The sequence below is a fragment of the Antechinus flavipes genome, chromosome 5 (genome assembly GCF_016432865.1).
Source record: "Antechinus flavipes isolate AdamAnt ecotype Samford, QLD, Australia chromosome 5, AdamAnt_v2, whole genome shotgun sequence".
Classification (NCBI taxonomy): Eukaryota; Metazoa; Chordata; class Mammalia; order Dasyuromorphia; family Dasyuridae; genus Antechinus; species Antechinus flavipes.
In genome coordinates, this window is record NC_067402.1 from 80,565,965 (window position 1) to 80,582,278 (window position 16,314).

General features: G+C 35.4%; 1 protein-coding gene across 1 annotated transcript in view; it reads left to right on the forward strand.

Annotated features, from left to right (window-relative positions):
- VIPR2 (vasoactive intestinal peptide receptor 2) overlaps positions 1-16,314 on the forward strand; it is a 134,181-nt gene that overhangs the window by 83,134 nt on the left and 34,733 nt on the right. Inside the window, exon 5 of the mRNA XM_052000371.1 lies at positions 13,839-13,936. Within this exon, the coding sequence (XP_051856331.1) occupies positions 13,839-13,936 (98 nt within the window). The remainder of the gene's footprint in view (positions 1-13,838; positions 13,937-16,314) is intronic.

The window sequence follows — 16,314 nt, forward strand, 5'->3', positions numbered from 1 at the left end:
CCTTGACAAGAGAAAAATTTTTAGGGGTGGGGAGTATAGATGGGCTGTTCCCTCTCCTAATACAGATGCATCAAATAGGGGCAAACTTCTGGGGACCTATGCCATGCTTTCAACAATATAATACTAGATAACTGCTTCTCTTCGTCCCCTTCACACCTACCAATGAAAATGAATAAGTATTTATTAAGAGATTACTGTATGCCAGGCATTATATAGATGTCTTCCCCACCTTCCTCCAACTTAATTTACCTGAGATACTAGAATTCCTAGCTAAGGCTATGTTTCCAACATTTTTAAAATATACACCCCTGGATTTATCTTTGATCAAGGTTATTGAGTTTCAAGTATATATTTCTTTTTTAATAATAGCTTTTTGTTTTCAAAATGCATGCAAAGATAATTTTCAGTATTCACCCTTGCAAATTTTTCCAAAATTTTCTCCCTCCCTTCCCCCTACTCCCTTCTCCTAGACAGCAAATAGTACCTTATATGTTAAATATGTGCAATTCTTATAGACATATTTCCACATTTATCATGCTGCTCAAGAAAAAACAGATCAAAAAGGGAAAAAAAATAAGAAGAAAAAAGCAAGCAAACAACAAAAAGGTGAAAACACTATGGTGTGATTCATATTCAGTCCCTATAATCCTCTCTCTTGATGCAGATGGCTTTTTACATCACAAGTCTATTGGAATTGTCCTGAATCACCTCATTGTTGAAAAGAGCCGAGTCCATCAGAGTTGATCATCACATAATCTTATTGTTCTCTTGCTTCTATTCACTTACTTTACTTAGCATCAGTTCATGTAAGTCTCTCCAGACTCAAGTATATATTTCATTGAAAACGTTATACAACTTTAAATTTTCTATGTTTCTTAGTTCTGTGCAACATATGTTGGCTCATGAACCTTATTTTTCATGATGTTATTTTAACTCATATTTATCACATGCACTGCCAAGGGAGATGACCAGGTAGCTACTGGAATTACATTCCTTTTTGCCTTTAGGTTCTCAAAAAAAAAACAATCCCTTTCACTCCTTTTTCTATCTCTCCAAAAAGAACTCATTCATAGCCCTATGTGCTTTTTTATCCTTTAAATCAACAATTAAATAAATGTTTGCAGATGATCTAAAAACATGATTCTTTATATCCTTTCCCCTCTTTTCTGCTATTTTGCTATCATCACTTCAAAAGCAGAAATAGGTAACATAGGACCAAGAGCCATTTTGTTTGTATTTTATTTTGTTCCATGGGTTGCCATGGTCAAAGAATTAGTGACCTCGGGACAAACTTTTGGCTATGGACTCTTCTCACGTGGCTAAGCTAATTCTTTGGTAGAAAACAATATAATAGCTGGATCTTACTCAAACTTCTACCCTGGAAGACACTGAGCAAGTTTACATTCTGCTGGTATATTGGTAGCCATTTGTTATCTAAGCACAGGTTTCCATAATTCTTTTGCTCAAATAGATCATTTATTAATTCCTATACATTTTGCAGGCATTAGTATTATCCTTCTAGTGACTCCCCAGAATTCTTTCTTATAGATTACTTTATAAACTTTTCCTCCCCAAGAATTCTCCTGATAGATAAAAAAATTTTCTCAATCCCTGAGTCTACATCACATGTGAAGGATGTAATGGGCCATTCTTGTGAGAGAAAGATAGATTATGCAGAGGAAAAGAGACACATTAATGAGGAGTGACATGTAAAAAAATTTTATGGACCTTTTGCCCTTCTATTTCCTTCTTTACAGATACCATATTTAAACTACATGTGAAAATCATGTCATCAGCACTTGAAGCTATATGTGTGTATGTATATATATATGTATATTTATAAACACATATACACATGTTTAAAATAACCCAATTCCTGAGTGTTCTTTCTCTATCATCTCTTTCTTTTCATATATATTTCATGTATATTCACTATAAATGCATATATACATATGTATATGTAATTGAAGATATTTACATATATTCAGATGTTCCACAAGTGTTCCTAAAAAGCTTGCAAAAATAAATCAACTATAAATGGCCTAAGGAAGCTGACTATTTAAAGGAACCCTACAGTGGAAAGTCTGTAAAATTTAAGATCCATAAATACATTCATTAGTAAAGATTCCATTTCAGATGTATGTAGTTGCACATACATGATCTGCTTATAGTGAGGAATTCTCAAAATAACACATTACATAATGGATATAGAGGTTAATTGTTGACATGCTTTTCTCAATTACAATCATGTTCCAGAAGAAATGATCTTGCAAATTGAGGGGTATATTTAAAACTAACCCAGAAAGACTCCCTCCTATGTCAGGGAGGGAGACAGGGAAGAGAAGACAGAAAAGAAAATGCCAAACTATAGCAGACCTTCCAAGTGCCATGGTAGGAGAAAAAAAATCAATTGTTTTCTTTTATCCAATCTGTTCTCATTTTGTTTCATTTTTTTGTTACTATCTGAAGTCAGCTTTGAAATGGACTCCATAAAAAGAACCTTCAGAAACTGTTTCCATTTTTAAATTTTTTCAAGAAAATAAGGAAGAAAAAAAAGATTACATATAAAACCCAAATAAATCTTAGTTTAATAGAAATAGCTGTTTTCTGTTGGTGGAAATCCATTTGGTTTTCAGGCAAAAGACAAATATATAACTTGCGTGCTTCCTCTCTTTAAAAAAGCTCTATTCTACTTTGCAAGAGTCTGAACTTACAAAAGAGATGAGTTGGGGGGTCAGTACAAAGGATCCTAAATTTTGCAGGAGTATACACTGCAGGGTTCCCTTTTTTAAAAAAAGCAGCTTTCCTAAGGTATTTGAAGTTGATTTTTTATATAAACATTCATTTCACAACTTTTAAAGAACATATTTGTTGCATAAAAGTACAACCGAACAAAGAAAAGTATATCTACTTGCATGTATTCATATATAATAAATATGTAAGTACAGTATATATACACATGTACATGTATTTATATGTGTATACGACCACATATATTCATACAAGTTGAGAGAGGGAGGGATACTAAGCTCATTAAAGGGTTGCTTTAAGAAAAAGACATTTAATAAAGAAACGGACAATATCACATTACTGAAAGCAACTTGGACATAGTGTGCACTAAATCAATGTTTGAATAAATGCATTCCTTTCTATTTAGTGTGTGGGTTTGGTGGTTAAGGGACTGAACTTGGAATCAGAAAGAAGAGTTCAAATCCTGCCTTTGATTACTGGTTGAGCAATCATGAGCAAGTTATTTAACACGTCCTTGGTTTCCTCATATATAAAATAAAAGATTTGAACTAGGTAACCTCTAATTTTCCTTTTAAAATTTAATATGGGAATCAATGATTCTCTGAACAGAGATTAAATACCTTATATGTGTAAGACAACACACAAAGAATTAATTATTGATTGTAATTCATTTATGTGGCCCTTTAATATTTACAAAGTACTTTCTTCAGGATAAACTTGTTAACGAATGGATGAATCATTCAATCCATCAATGAAGTAAAATTGAAAGTATAGTGAATTCTATGTAATTTTTGGTTCTTCTTTGTTGTCTCAAGGAAAACCAAATCCTATCTAGATAGTCTTAAAAAGAAAACATTTTCAATGCAATTAGAATCTTAAGTGAGTCAAAACTGAACATTAAACTCAGCACAATCTTTGAGAACAATTTCTTGTTATATCAAAGAGTTGTTGAAAAAACATATGATATCTAACAGTTCTTAACTCCTGATCCTATGATATCTACAAGACAAATACTCTAGGAAATTGGAGGAGAATAGAAGAAGTCCATCCAAATTGATCACATTAGGAAAGAGATGGTTCAGTTGCAGAAAGAGATAGATTCCAAAAGATAAAGATAAGGAGGAATAGAAAAATAATCTAATTGAGGAAAGAAATCACGCATGAAGATAGATATATTTAAGAAACTATGAGAAGACTGTCCTAAGATAGAAATAGGGGATTTGGACTTAAATAGAGTTTATATACTGTTTATTAATGGACTGTATCCTAGCTAACAAAATATCTCCTGTCCACTAAATTATGTGTCTCGATTCCTCCTACATGATGGAAACTTGCTGTCTCTACCATCATCCTCAATAGCTTGCACCTGGGTCCTATTCCACTGAAGTGCACGTAAACCTAAGAAGTACAAGAAACAGTAATTGATAGAGTCACTGAAATGCAGAGAACAGCAAAAGATGTTTAACGTGCTTGAGCCAACAAGAGAATCATCAGCACTGAAAATAAATGAGAGGACTGAGAATAAAGGACTCATGGGGAATTTTTGGAACTCTAACATTTCATCCACTTCCTGCTTGCAGTCAAACTGTAATATAACTAGATATTGGAAATGACAAACCTGGTTCTTTTCAGAATAACTATCATTTATTTGCAAGGAAACATTTGAGCTCCAGGCCCATTTCAACTTTACAGAAGTATCTGTCAAAGCACAGAGAAGAGAGTCACTTCTAACAAGATGTCTGAGCTTCTCTGGTGCACTGGGGCCAATTGTATCTTGTAAGGCTTGGGTCCTGGACATAATTCAGAATCCTGCCATCCCCTCTTGTCTTGAGCATATTGTTTCAGTTGTTAGTTATTAGATGGCCCTGGATTTGGAGGTACTCTGCTTTCACTCCATAAGAATGTATTTTGTGAGGTGAAATGTAATGCATCTAGATGGTCTGTATTCAACATTGCCAATATCTCAGCAAAGAAAAAAACTGAACAAATTATTATTTATGAATGTAATATAATATTATTATTGTTCTTATTGTTCAGGAATAAATATGAACTCAGAAAACATAGGATGATTAATACAGATAGATACTAAGAAATATATATATATATAATGTGCATCTATCTATATATATACACACACGTGTATACATATATACACACATTTCACTACAGCAAAAGAAAAGAAAAGGTCACTAAAATGAAGCTAAATTGAATAACTGAAAATGCAGAAATAACACGTACGAAGATAATGGAATAGGCTTTTGTCCTCTTGACAGAGATATGGAAAACTACTAAGGCAGAATGATGTGTGTAGTAAGACTGGTTTCTTGGTTACAACCTGTGTTTCTTGGTTACAAATTGGGTACAATTTGGGGAGGAAGGTAGGGGCACAGAGAAAAGGTAATATTTCTTTGTATGTCTATCTGTCTGATACACACACTCTCTCTCTCTCTTTTTTCTTTTAACCCCTTGTTACAGAGCCTATTGGCCCTGTGATCTCAAAGTTTACAATATTGGTGAAGGATTTAATTGGCTGAGCACACTATCCTTCAGAATTTCCAAATTCAATCTACCTGCCTCAGCCTCCTGGTAGTTGGGGTTATCGGTACCAACCTGTCCAGCAGATATTCCAGATGTGATATAAATAACTTTCCAGAAATAACTGTGATATAAATACAAAAAGTATCATCAATAAAATTAATTTTAGTAACAAGGTAAAAGTATTGGTTTCAGAATCAAGACAGATGAGTTCAAATCTTTCCTAGCTTCATCATTTAACAAGTCACTTAACTTTTCTGCTTTTATCTGTCTAATCTATAAAATGTGGGTGCTAATACTAGAGAACTCTCTCAATAGAGTTTTGGGTCTGGAGTAGAAAGATCTGTGTTCAAATCTGACCTCAGATACTTGGTAGCTGGCTGATCTTGGGCAAGTCACTTAATCTCTATTTGTCTTAATCCAATGGAGAAAGAAATGGCACCTCACTCCAGTATCTTTGCCAAGAAAACCCCACTGACAAGACGGTCCAGGAGTGGGGGTCACAAAGTCAAACTTGGCTAAAGGACTGAGCAACAACAAAATATCTGAAGTATCCATCTCACAAGGTTTTAGTGAGCTCAAATCATATATTGCATCAGAATATAAAGCATTTTGCAGGTTTTAAATGTCTATTATTATTATTATTGTCATTATCATTATGGAGATAATATTGTCATTATACCTTCGATTAAAGAACTAAAGTTACAAACTTTCCTATTCAAAATTCAATGCTGGAATTAACTTCTGAAATAACCCAGACTTCCTCTAAGGTTGCAGCTGCTTAGTTCCTTTGACCAAATGCAGACAATCCCACAGCATGCTTGCTTCTCCTTTGAAGTCAGAAATTAGTCTCTTCATAATACTATGTTAACGATCAAAGCTGTTATGAATACTTAAGATCAACAATAACTATAATGATTTCTGCTTTTTCCCTTCTGCTGGAAGAGATCATCAAAGCACTGAAGGAAATCAGCAGATGAATATTATTCCCAATGACTGCCTTTTGAATATCCATCTAAGAGTCAAGTAGATTTCTATGCTGGAGGGTAGGGCTAAGGGGAAATGATGGGGGGGGGGAGAAGGAGGGAGGAGAGAGAAAGAGAGAGAGAGAGAGAGAGAGAGAGAGAGAGAGAGAGAGAGAGAGAGAGAGAGAGAGAAGGAGGGAGGGAGGGAGGAAAAGCACGCATTGTGCACTATTAAGGCACATTTGAAGTTTTAATCATACCTCTTTGTAACTCCATTTATACTTTTACTCCATTTATACTTTCCTTGACAAAGATACTGGAATAGTTTGTTTCTTCTCCACTTCATTTTACAGATGAAGAAACTGAGGCAAACATGGTGAAGTGGCTTCTTAAGAGTCATATAATTTATAATCTGAGGCCAGATTAGAACTCAAGTGGATGAGTCTTCCTTTGTCACTGTCATCTAGCTGTCCCATTAAAATATATGCAAGGTTTATATTCCATGCCATATTTGACCTATATTGAAATTCAGCCACTGACACTAGTTATGTGACCTTATACCCCTTAATCTCTACTGACTCAGGATTTATGGAGGACTTATCTGTTTAGTCAATGATGGGTTGTCTTATGACAAACCATAGATAGAGGCCCCATATGAGGAATTCCTCATGTTAAGGAAATCCAAAATCACAACTCCTTTCCATATTTTTGGATTTGGAAGGTCCTGTACAAAGTACTACTTTCAGTGTATTTTTATCAGGAGTGCATTTTATCTACACAAACAGATAATTCAATAAAAGAAAATTTGAAGCGGAAGATAGCACTAACTAGAAAGATACAGAAAGATTTTCCTTAAGGGGTGATACTTGGGTTGATACTATTCTGAATTTGCTTTCCTTCATACATGGAGGGCGATTCTAATCATGATGGTTTTGTGCTAAGAAAAACCATCACATATACTCTTTCTCCAACTTTTTTTTTGTAACCAAAACCTTTCATTATCATAATGGCTTGTGTTAATGGCCTTGGAATTGCATGAATATAGAGAATTCTGTGATCAGGACCTATTTAGCTTGATACTCAAAGAAGCTAAGTGCGACCAGTCTATGGCCCTATCTGAAGAGATCCACCCAAGTAATGGACCATGTACACAATGGATTTATGAAGCTAATAATTTATTGATTTAATCTGAAGGGAAGGAGGAAGAATACAATTGGGAGCCCCAACAATCTGGAACTGGCCGTGGACAGTTCAAGATTTTTATCATTTACTTGGATAAATGAACAAATGATATACTCATTAAATTAACAGATGATACAAAGTCAGGTGGGCTAGCATACACACTGGATAACAATTTGGATACCAAAGGATATTGATAGGCTAGCAGGTGCTGGCTTACTAAAGCTCAAAGGCCAAATTTACCCTGCCATTTATTTTAACTCATCCATGAGCTAAGAATATTAAATATTAAAAAACAATAAAGCTTTTTTAATATAAAAATCATTCTTAGCTTGCATACCCTAAAAAAAAGTCAACAAGTTATATTTGGCTATTGTTTGTTGACTCATGGGCTAGAGCACTGGGCTAAATCTAATAATATGAAATTCAATAGAGACAAATTTCAAGTCTTAAATTTATGTTTTGAGAAATCAACTTCTCAAATATAGGGCAGGGAGGAATGCTTACACAACAGTTTGTCAGAAAAAGATCTGTGAGTTTTAGTGGACTGCAAGCTCCATATATGTCAGTGGTGTGAAGTTGAAGTAAAAAAAATAAAAAAATTAATGCAATCTTGGACTGCATAAGTAAAAGGATCACATTTAGGACTGATGAGTTGAGGAATATATTCTGACCTGCTTAGATCTTATCTAGAATATTGTGCTCTGCTCTTATAGTTCCAGGTTAAAATAGATATTGAAAAGCAGAGGAACATCCAAGGAAATATAATCAGGATGGTGAAGAATCTTGATGAGTCCATGTAATATGAAGATATGTTGAAGAAATTTGGTATGTTTAGCCTAGAGAAGAATCAAGAGGGATGTAATAGCTGTCTTCTGGTATTAGATTCACTGTTTCTTAGAGGGAAAATATAGAAATTATAAATATGCAAATTCAGGCACGATCTCAAGGAGGATATCTCCCATTTAGAGATGTCCCAAAGTGGAATGGGTTGCCTTGATCTTCCCTAATTCTCTTCTCTCCATTAAGTAGATATGAGACTTGTAGCTTTTACAAGAAAGGACTAATAGATGCCAAGTAGCTGCTTCTTCATCTCTCAGGGTCAAAGTATAATTTATTCACATCTCCTATGCTTAGCATAGAGCCTTACACACAGAAAGGGATTAATACATGCTTGTTGCTTGTTTGATCAATTGAGCTCAGAAGTTTTTACTGCATACTCATCAGGATCACATTCCATGTCCCTTTTTACATCCAGTGATTTTTTTTTCCAGAGCACTTTGGCCATGATATAAAGTCAAAAAGTAACTAGGTAAAAACCAGATGCAGCTTTAGTGAATCCAATTCCCAAGTTTTTCCCTGATAAGAACCTTAGATACTTAGGATGTCATAATTCTTTCAATGCAAGGACAGAAAGGATTGGGTGATTGATTAGTTCAGTCTTCTTATTTTATAGGTGAGAGAACTAAGAGACTTATAGCATATTGGACAGTATACCAAGCCTGAAGTTCAAAGCCGGTCAGACACTTACTAGTTGTGTGATTCTGGGCAAGTCAGTTAATCTGTTTGCCTCAGTTTCCTCATATGTAAAATGAGAATAATAATAATAATAGCATTTTCTTCATAGGAATGTTGTAAAGATCAAATGAGATAATATTTGTAAAGTGCTCAGCACAGAGCCCGAAACATAGTAGATGCTATATAAATGTTTGTTAGTAATGATGGTAGTGGTGGTGCTGAGGAAATATTGTAGAGCAAAGGAACTGGCTCTTTAAACTCTGCTGAATAAAACTTATTTGTTTCCTTAGTATCTGGCTTCCTAGATTTCGCAAGAAAGCACATTACTCCAAAGAAATTCCCCTTGAAGTATACAATCCTGTTTCTCTTCTCCCATTAATGTGTCTAGTCTACTATACCTCTAAGGATGGGTGAGAAGAAAACCATTTACATCAGAGCTTCTTAAACTTTCTCTGCTAGCGATCCATTCTTGATCAAGATATTTTTACATGACCTCAGATATCTAGTGATATGAAATAAGTATATAAATTAAACATTTACTGATAATACATAATAATTCACAATCCCCACTTTCAGTTATGAGACCCCATATGGGATTGTGACCCACAGTTTAAGAAGCTGGGATATATTGCCTTAGATTTATTAATCCCTGCTTGGGGTTCTTGAATAAGATAGGAGTTTATGAAAATGAAAGAGAGTAGATAGAGAAGAACTTATATAGAGATGAACATAGGGAGTTCTATTTAATTTCTACAAGCATATCATATATATACTTTTTAAACTATTACAACAATGATTCAGACGGAACTAAATAAACAGATGTGCCTGAGAAAGTTTCAATAGATGGAACCTCAGTCAATGGGGTTTTCTCTGAGTTGGATATAGCCTGGACAAGGCTATTCTGGACCAAAATAGAGACCAAGCCTTGCCCTAGGGGATTCTTGAGTATTATTGGACTGAAGCTAGATCCACAGAAGCCTAAAGCAAGGCAGAGGTGAGAAAATATTTAAGCTAGCGTGTGGTTCTCAGTGTCAGCACTGGGAATACTCCAGACCTATATAGTCCCTCATTCTGCTGCAAAGTAGGCCCTATATTATTTGTATCAAATCTACTTAAGATCTGGCTACTAACATAAGCAATTTATTTTCCTTAGACTTTTAACTTGAGTGTACCTATTAGACTGCATTTGCAAGATGTTTGATTTCATTTAGCATTCATTTTCATCTTGGCAAAATCCCAGCTACAAAATGAAACTGAGCCCTGAGCCCAACTAATCCAGCCTTTTCATTTTATTCTAGATATCCCTTGTCTTCCTTGTCTTCTCCAGGGCTTGTATAACCCAAATTTATGTCTGTAGAGCATTTTTCATTTCCAGTAGACTTCCTTTCGACCTCTTTTCTTCAAATGACATTCCATCTCCCACTTTTGTGTCTTTATCCATGTGCTACTTCCTCTCCCTGTGATCCTATATATCTGAAATACATCCCCTCTTCACCTCTATCCCTTTAAATTCCTATTTCCTTTAAAATGGAGGCCAGAAACCCTTTTTTACAGCATATGATACCATTCTATCACTTTCTTGTTTGTTAGGGTCCTTAATGTCTTGAAACTGCATTGAATTATTTTGCGTGTACTTTGTAGTAATCTATGTGAGCATTAATGATCAGTAAACAGCAAATTCCCTGGCCTACTTTGACTAGACAGAGCAAGCCACCTACTGTGCTGACTCTGAATCCTTGATACTTCTGAGAAAATGTGACTCAATGATAAAAGAATGAAGTACACTGATAGTTTCCAAGCCCTAGATAGTTCCATGGTCTTCTCCCAGCCCTATGTTATCAGCCCAAATGTTGTATCCTTTCAATACTGAACTATGTTTTCCCAGAATTAGACAAGATACATGGTCAACATTCTGAGAATTGTGTTCCTTTCCAAAGGGGCCAGGCAGGCCTGTGATTTATGCCCCGTTTCATATATACATGTTGCACCTCTTCCTTTAGAATATAAGCTCCTTGATGGAAGAGAATTATCATTTTTATATTTGTATCATTATCACCTAGTATAACAACTGATGAAAGTAATAGATTAATAAATGAATGTTGATTGTTGAATGAATGGATGATGACCCACATCCCAAAGCTAAACATTTCAGCCCAAAAAAATCCAAGAATTCTGTGCTAATGCATATAAATATATGGATTTTAAAGTCTTTTATTACGTTTGATATATAATGTATACATTCATTGCTTACTATTCCTTATGTCTTCATTATTATTATATATCAACAATATACTAAGTTTACCTTTCTATAAAAGGCCAAGTATTGTTTAAAATAATGAGATTAAAAAAAAACTCAGCTGAGATGCTCAATGAATCCTGCATCGTGAACTCAGCAGAGTTATTCTATTCTCTTTCTTAAGTGGAACTCACATAACTTATACACAACCATACACACAACTGTGTACAGCTTCCCCATCAGGACTATCTTCTTTGCTATGGCACATTCAGAGATTTTGCTGTTGCTCATGTGTTTTTTTTAAATACCACCAAAAATAATAATTTAAAATAAAATTTTAAAATACCACCATAGGTGCTCAAAAGCAGAATTCTTGAATCAGCTGATTTCTTGATCTGGTTTGGAAAATGTATTGAGGTAGAGAAGCTTTCTTCACATTCATTCTGAGGAGGCAATGGTAGCAAATCAACTTATGAACACAAGCAGTCCCAGCACCTACTGTGTGCACTGCACAGTTGTATATGCACCTGAGTCTGAAGCAATAAATGGAGAATTGGAAGACATCTTCCTTACCCCATATATGCTATACATCTTGCGAGGAAGAAAGAAAACTAATATCAAACAGCTAAACACCTAAAAGAAACATTTGCAAAGCTACATCTCAGCAAGCAATAAATAATAATATAGCATATATCAAGTATAGATGTGTTGAGAGAGGAACAAACTCACACAGATGAATATTTTAAATGAAATATGTTTGAAGAATTAGTAGAAGAGGTTACTTATATATAATATAATAACTATAATAGCTGTGAGGAGTAGAGAATACTGGAAAGGATCAGGAATTGTATCTCACATGGAAAAAATGGCACCTGCAAAGACAGGGAGACAAAGGATAGCAAGCAAGTTACCTTGCTTACAATGGAGGATCATTAGAAAAGAATTATGGGAAAGTAGAATGATAACAATGGCAAGGTACCTTAAACGTGAAATTATTGTTGTTCAATCATTTTCAAGTTGTGTCTGACACTTTGTGATTCATTTTGGAAATTTTCTTGGTAAAGATACTATAAGCCATTTCCTTCTGAGGCTCATTTCACAGATGAGGAAACTGAGGCAAACAAGATTAAGTGACTTACCCAGGATCACATAACAAATAAGTGTCTGAGGCTGAACTTGAACTCAAGAGTTTCCTAATTCCAAATCCAGTATTCTGTCCACCACACTACCTACCTGCCTCACAGTATGACAGTAAAGAAGAGCGAAGAGGTGTTATGGGCCAGAACTTGAAACAAGGTGCTAAGTCAGTGGAATTGATAGAGACAATGGTTATCTAGTTTAGCATGGTGCTTAATAGTTCTCTAATTCAATACATGTACTTAGTACTTACTATAGTTCCACAAGATTCACACCTTTAAGAGGACATATATAAGCTAGGAGCCTCAACCAGGATTCAATTGGGGAGATTCAGAAGCCAGAGAAGGCAGTCAGAGAGAACTAAGAAAGACAGAGAAGTGGTGGCAAGCTGTCCTGTGGAAAACACTGAAACCAAGATCCAGAAGACCTCCAGAAAACTAGCTGAGCCCCAAGTGAAGGAGATGAGACTTTGAAGAAAACAATAAAGGATTTGGATTTTAATCCTTGGCTGCACTTGTAATTACTGAACTAAAATGAAGGCTGCCTCCAGAAGCCCCCCAAGAAACCTGTTCCCAGAGAACATTACATTTTAGAGAAGAGTATTATAAAAGGATGATACACAACCAGATAATAGAAACAAATCTCAAGAATCAAAAAAAGGCATTTGTGATTTAGTGGAACCGAGTACAAGGTCTGGAATCAGAGAATCCATGTGGGTTTAAATCCAAGTTCTGCCTCCTTTTCTAAGCCCTTTGATGTGTGAACACATCATTTCTGACATGAGGGAGATTGGATTGGATGAATTCTGGACTCCATGCTCATTTGAAAGAAAGGGGATAAATTAGGGTCAAGGTGATTTGCCCTAGTATATTGGAGAGCTGGGATTAGACTTATCCTCACTTTCTCACCAGGCTATCCTAGTGACAAAAAGCACACATTTTCAAACTCCAATACTCATAAATTTAAATCTGAAAAGACTGTCAGATGTCATCTAGTGCAATCTAATTATGCAGATGGGGAAACTGAGAGATTCAGTACATTGATCTCAGGGAGGTGAATTGAATTTCCTAATTCAATCCAGTCTACTCCCAATCCAGCACTCTTTCTATTCTATGACACTTCTTTCTTTTTAGGCAGCCATGTGTTAATTAAACCTCCTCACTCTGGAGTTAAGTAAATTGCTCAGTGGGTAGAGCATTAGTCCTGGAGCCAGGCAGATCTCAGTTCAAATATGACCTCAAACATTCACTAGTTGTGTGAGCCTCAGCAGGTTATTTAGTCTTTGTTTCTCCCAATTCATTGGACCAGGAAATGGCAAACCACTGTAGTATCTTTGCCAAGAAAACACCATATAGAGACATATGTAAACAACTGAACAACAACCTCCCTACTCTGCTGCTGCAGGGATCACTCTGTATTCCTAGATTCATGTTTGACAGCTAAGAAGATCGACATAGTGATTCTTATTTTTTATGTTAATTACTAATAACTTGTATTCATAATCTTTTTCTTCTTAGATGACTTTTTTTATCCTGGTGAAAGCAATTTATACCCTGGGATACAGTGTCTCTCTCATTGCTTTGACAACTGGAAGTATAATTCTTTGTCTATTCAGGTAAGGAGAGAATGGAAACAGATGGAAAAAGATAAGGGTTGGTGGTTTCTCAGTTTTACGTATCTGTGAATATAAAAAGAAACTATGAAACAAACATTCCCATGTCAAATACTTCTTTCCCTGGGGAGAATAGTGCATGTCAGCTAAGACTGAAAAACATCCTCATAAAATTCTGAACAGATGGTTCTTCATATACCTCAGCGCTGGACTAAAATACATTGCTAACTCTCCCCCCCTCCATTTTAACATGCTGTCTTTTTCAAAGAAAATAGAAAGAACATTGATTTGGAGTGTCACAAATCTGCATTTGAATCTCTTCTCAAATCTTTCTTAGCTTTGTGTTCTTAGGCAAGTCACTCAGCATCTCAGAGTCCTAACTTCTTCAGCTGTTAAATGAGGTTAATTATCTTTATACTACTTACCTTTTAGAAGTTGTAAGAAAAGCACTTTGTAAACCTGAAAGTGCTATATTATTGTGAGCTAGTATCATTATTAAAGATGATGCTACAGACACATCTTTAATAGGATGTTCAATTCAAGAACTATCATTTACACATCTGAAAAGAGATTTTCTAATAGTATGTTAAAGATGAATTGCCTATCTTCATTATGTAGTGTTTCCTACACTAATAAAATCATAATATGGAAAAAAATCAATAAAAAGATCATACAGGATGGAAAGAAAGACAAAGGAAAAGGAGAGGGATGGAGAAAGAAAGGACAGAAGGAAAAGCAAAAAGAAGAAAAAGAAAACAGGGAAAGGGAAGAAAAGGAAAGGAAGAAGAAATAGAAGGAGAAAGAGGGAAAAGAAAAGGGAAAAAGTGGGAGGCAGAGAAGGAGGAAAGAATGAGAGAGTTGAAGAGAGGGAGACCAGCAAAGAGGATGAGAGAGAAAGAGAAAGAGAGAGGGGGAAAAGAGGAGGGAAGAGAGAGAGAGAGAGAGAGAGAGAGAGAGAGAGAGAGAGAGAGAGAGAAAGGAAGAGATGGGGCAAAGGAGGGAGGAGAAACATGGATAGAGAGGAAAAGAGAAGCACAGGACGGAGATAGACAGACAGACAAGAAGGAAGAGGAAGATGAGGAAAGAGAGGGGAAGATGGAGAAGAGACAGATGGAGAAAGAGGAAAAGAAAAAGAGAGTAAGAACAAAGGGAAGAGCAAGAGTGATGAAGGGAAGAAAGAAGGTGAGAGACACTTTTGGGGAACATAAAAGAGGTGACATGGACTTTGCTATTTAAAAGCTTCCAATCTTTTTAGACATATCCTGGAAATGGTTTTTTTCTGATAGTAGAAACAGATTTAGGATAAATCATTCATATATTCTCAATAAGCTATGTGATAAATGGTACATATTTTCAAGATTCCAGATATAGATTTAATGCAGCAAAAGACCTCAAAGGCATTCTAATGAAATCTCATTTTATAGATGAATTCATTTTAGAGATTAATATCAGAGACATGAAATGAATTGCCCAATTCAAATCTGGATCTTCTGAATCCAAATTAATTTCTTTTTTTCAATGGTACTTCTTTGTGGCTAGTCAAGGTCAATGATACTGACTATCCCATCATGGAAATGAAGTTCCACAAGCTAATTAATCCATCTATGTACTGAACCTAAACCTAGGTCTCATTAGCAATGAATTCCCACTCAGTGTACTAACAATTAGGTTTTTAATAAAATATTCTTCCAGCGGCAAAAAACATATCAAATAAAATCAGCCATATGACCAGAAAATTATCTTCCAAAAATAGAAGCACAGGGACTAAAGTATGATTTAAAACTGTTTTTTATTTTTCATGGATTCCAGCTTTATCAGATAGTTGATCTTAGACAACTTTTGAGAAATATTCTCAAGCTACTCCATTTCCTGTGCCTGGATCTCTGAAATGGTACCATTTGGGTCAATGATATATGACAGAAAATTTGGAGTAGATGTTAATAAGAGGATTTAAACTAGAGAGAAAGAAAGGGAAAGAAGGAGAGAGGAGGAGAGAGAGGAAGAGAAAGAGAGAGAGGGAGAGGGAGAGACAGAGAAGAGATCAAGACAGAGACATGAAACAGAGACAGAGAGACAGAGAGAATCATCAGAGATTCTAAATTCCAGGCGTTAATCAACTTCCCTTAAGTTTGAGCTCGGTGACCTACTTAACTAGCTGGCCTGATAGCAATTTAGGAGTTTCTGCAAGCTTGTTCATTCATGCACTAAGTGAATTGCTTTACTTGATATCAGACACGACTCTCCAAATGCAAGTCATAGTCATCTGCCTGAAGCACTCCCATTTATAAAAGGAAATTTCCGTGCTTGTTGAAGATTAAGTAAGTAACTTGCATAGCTCATGACTAACAGAAAAGTACCATTCTGGACTCTACTACTGGCTC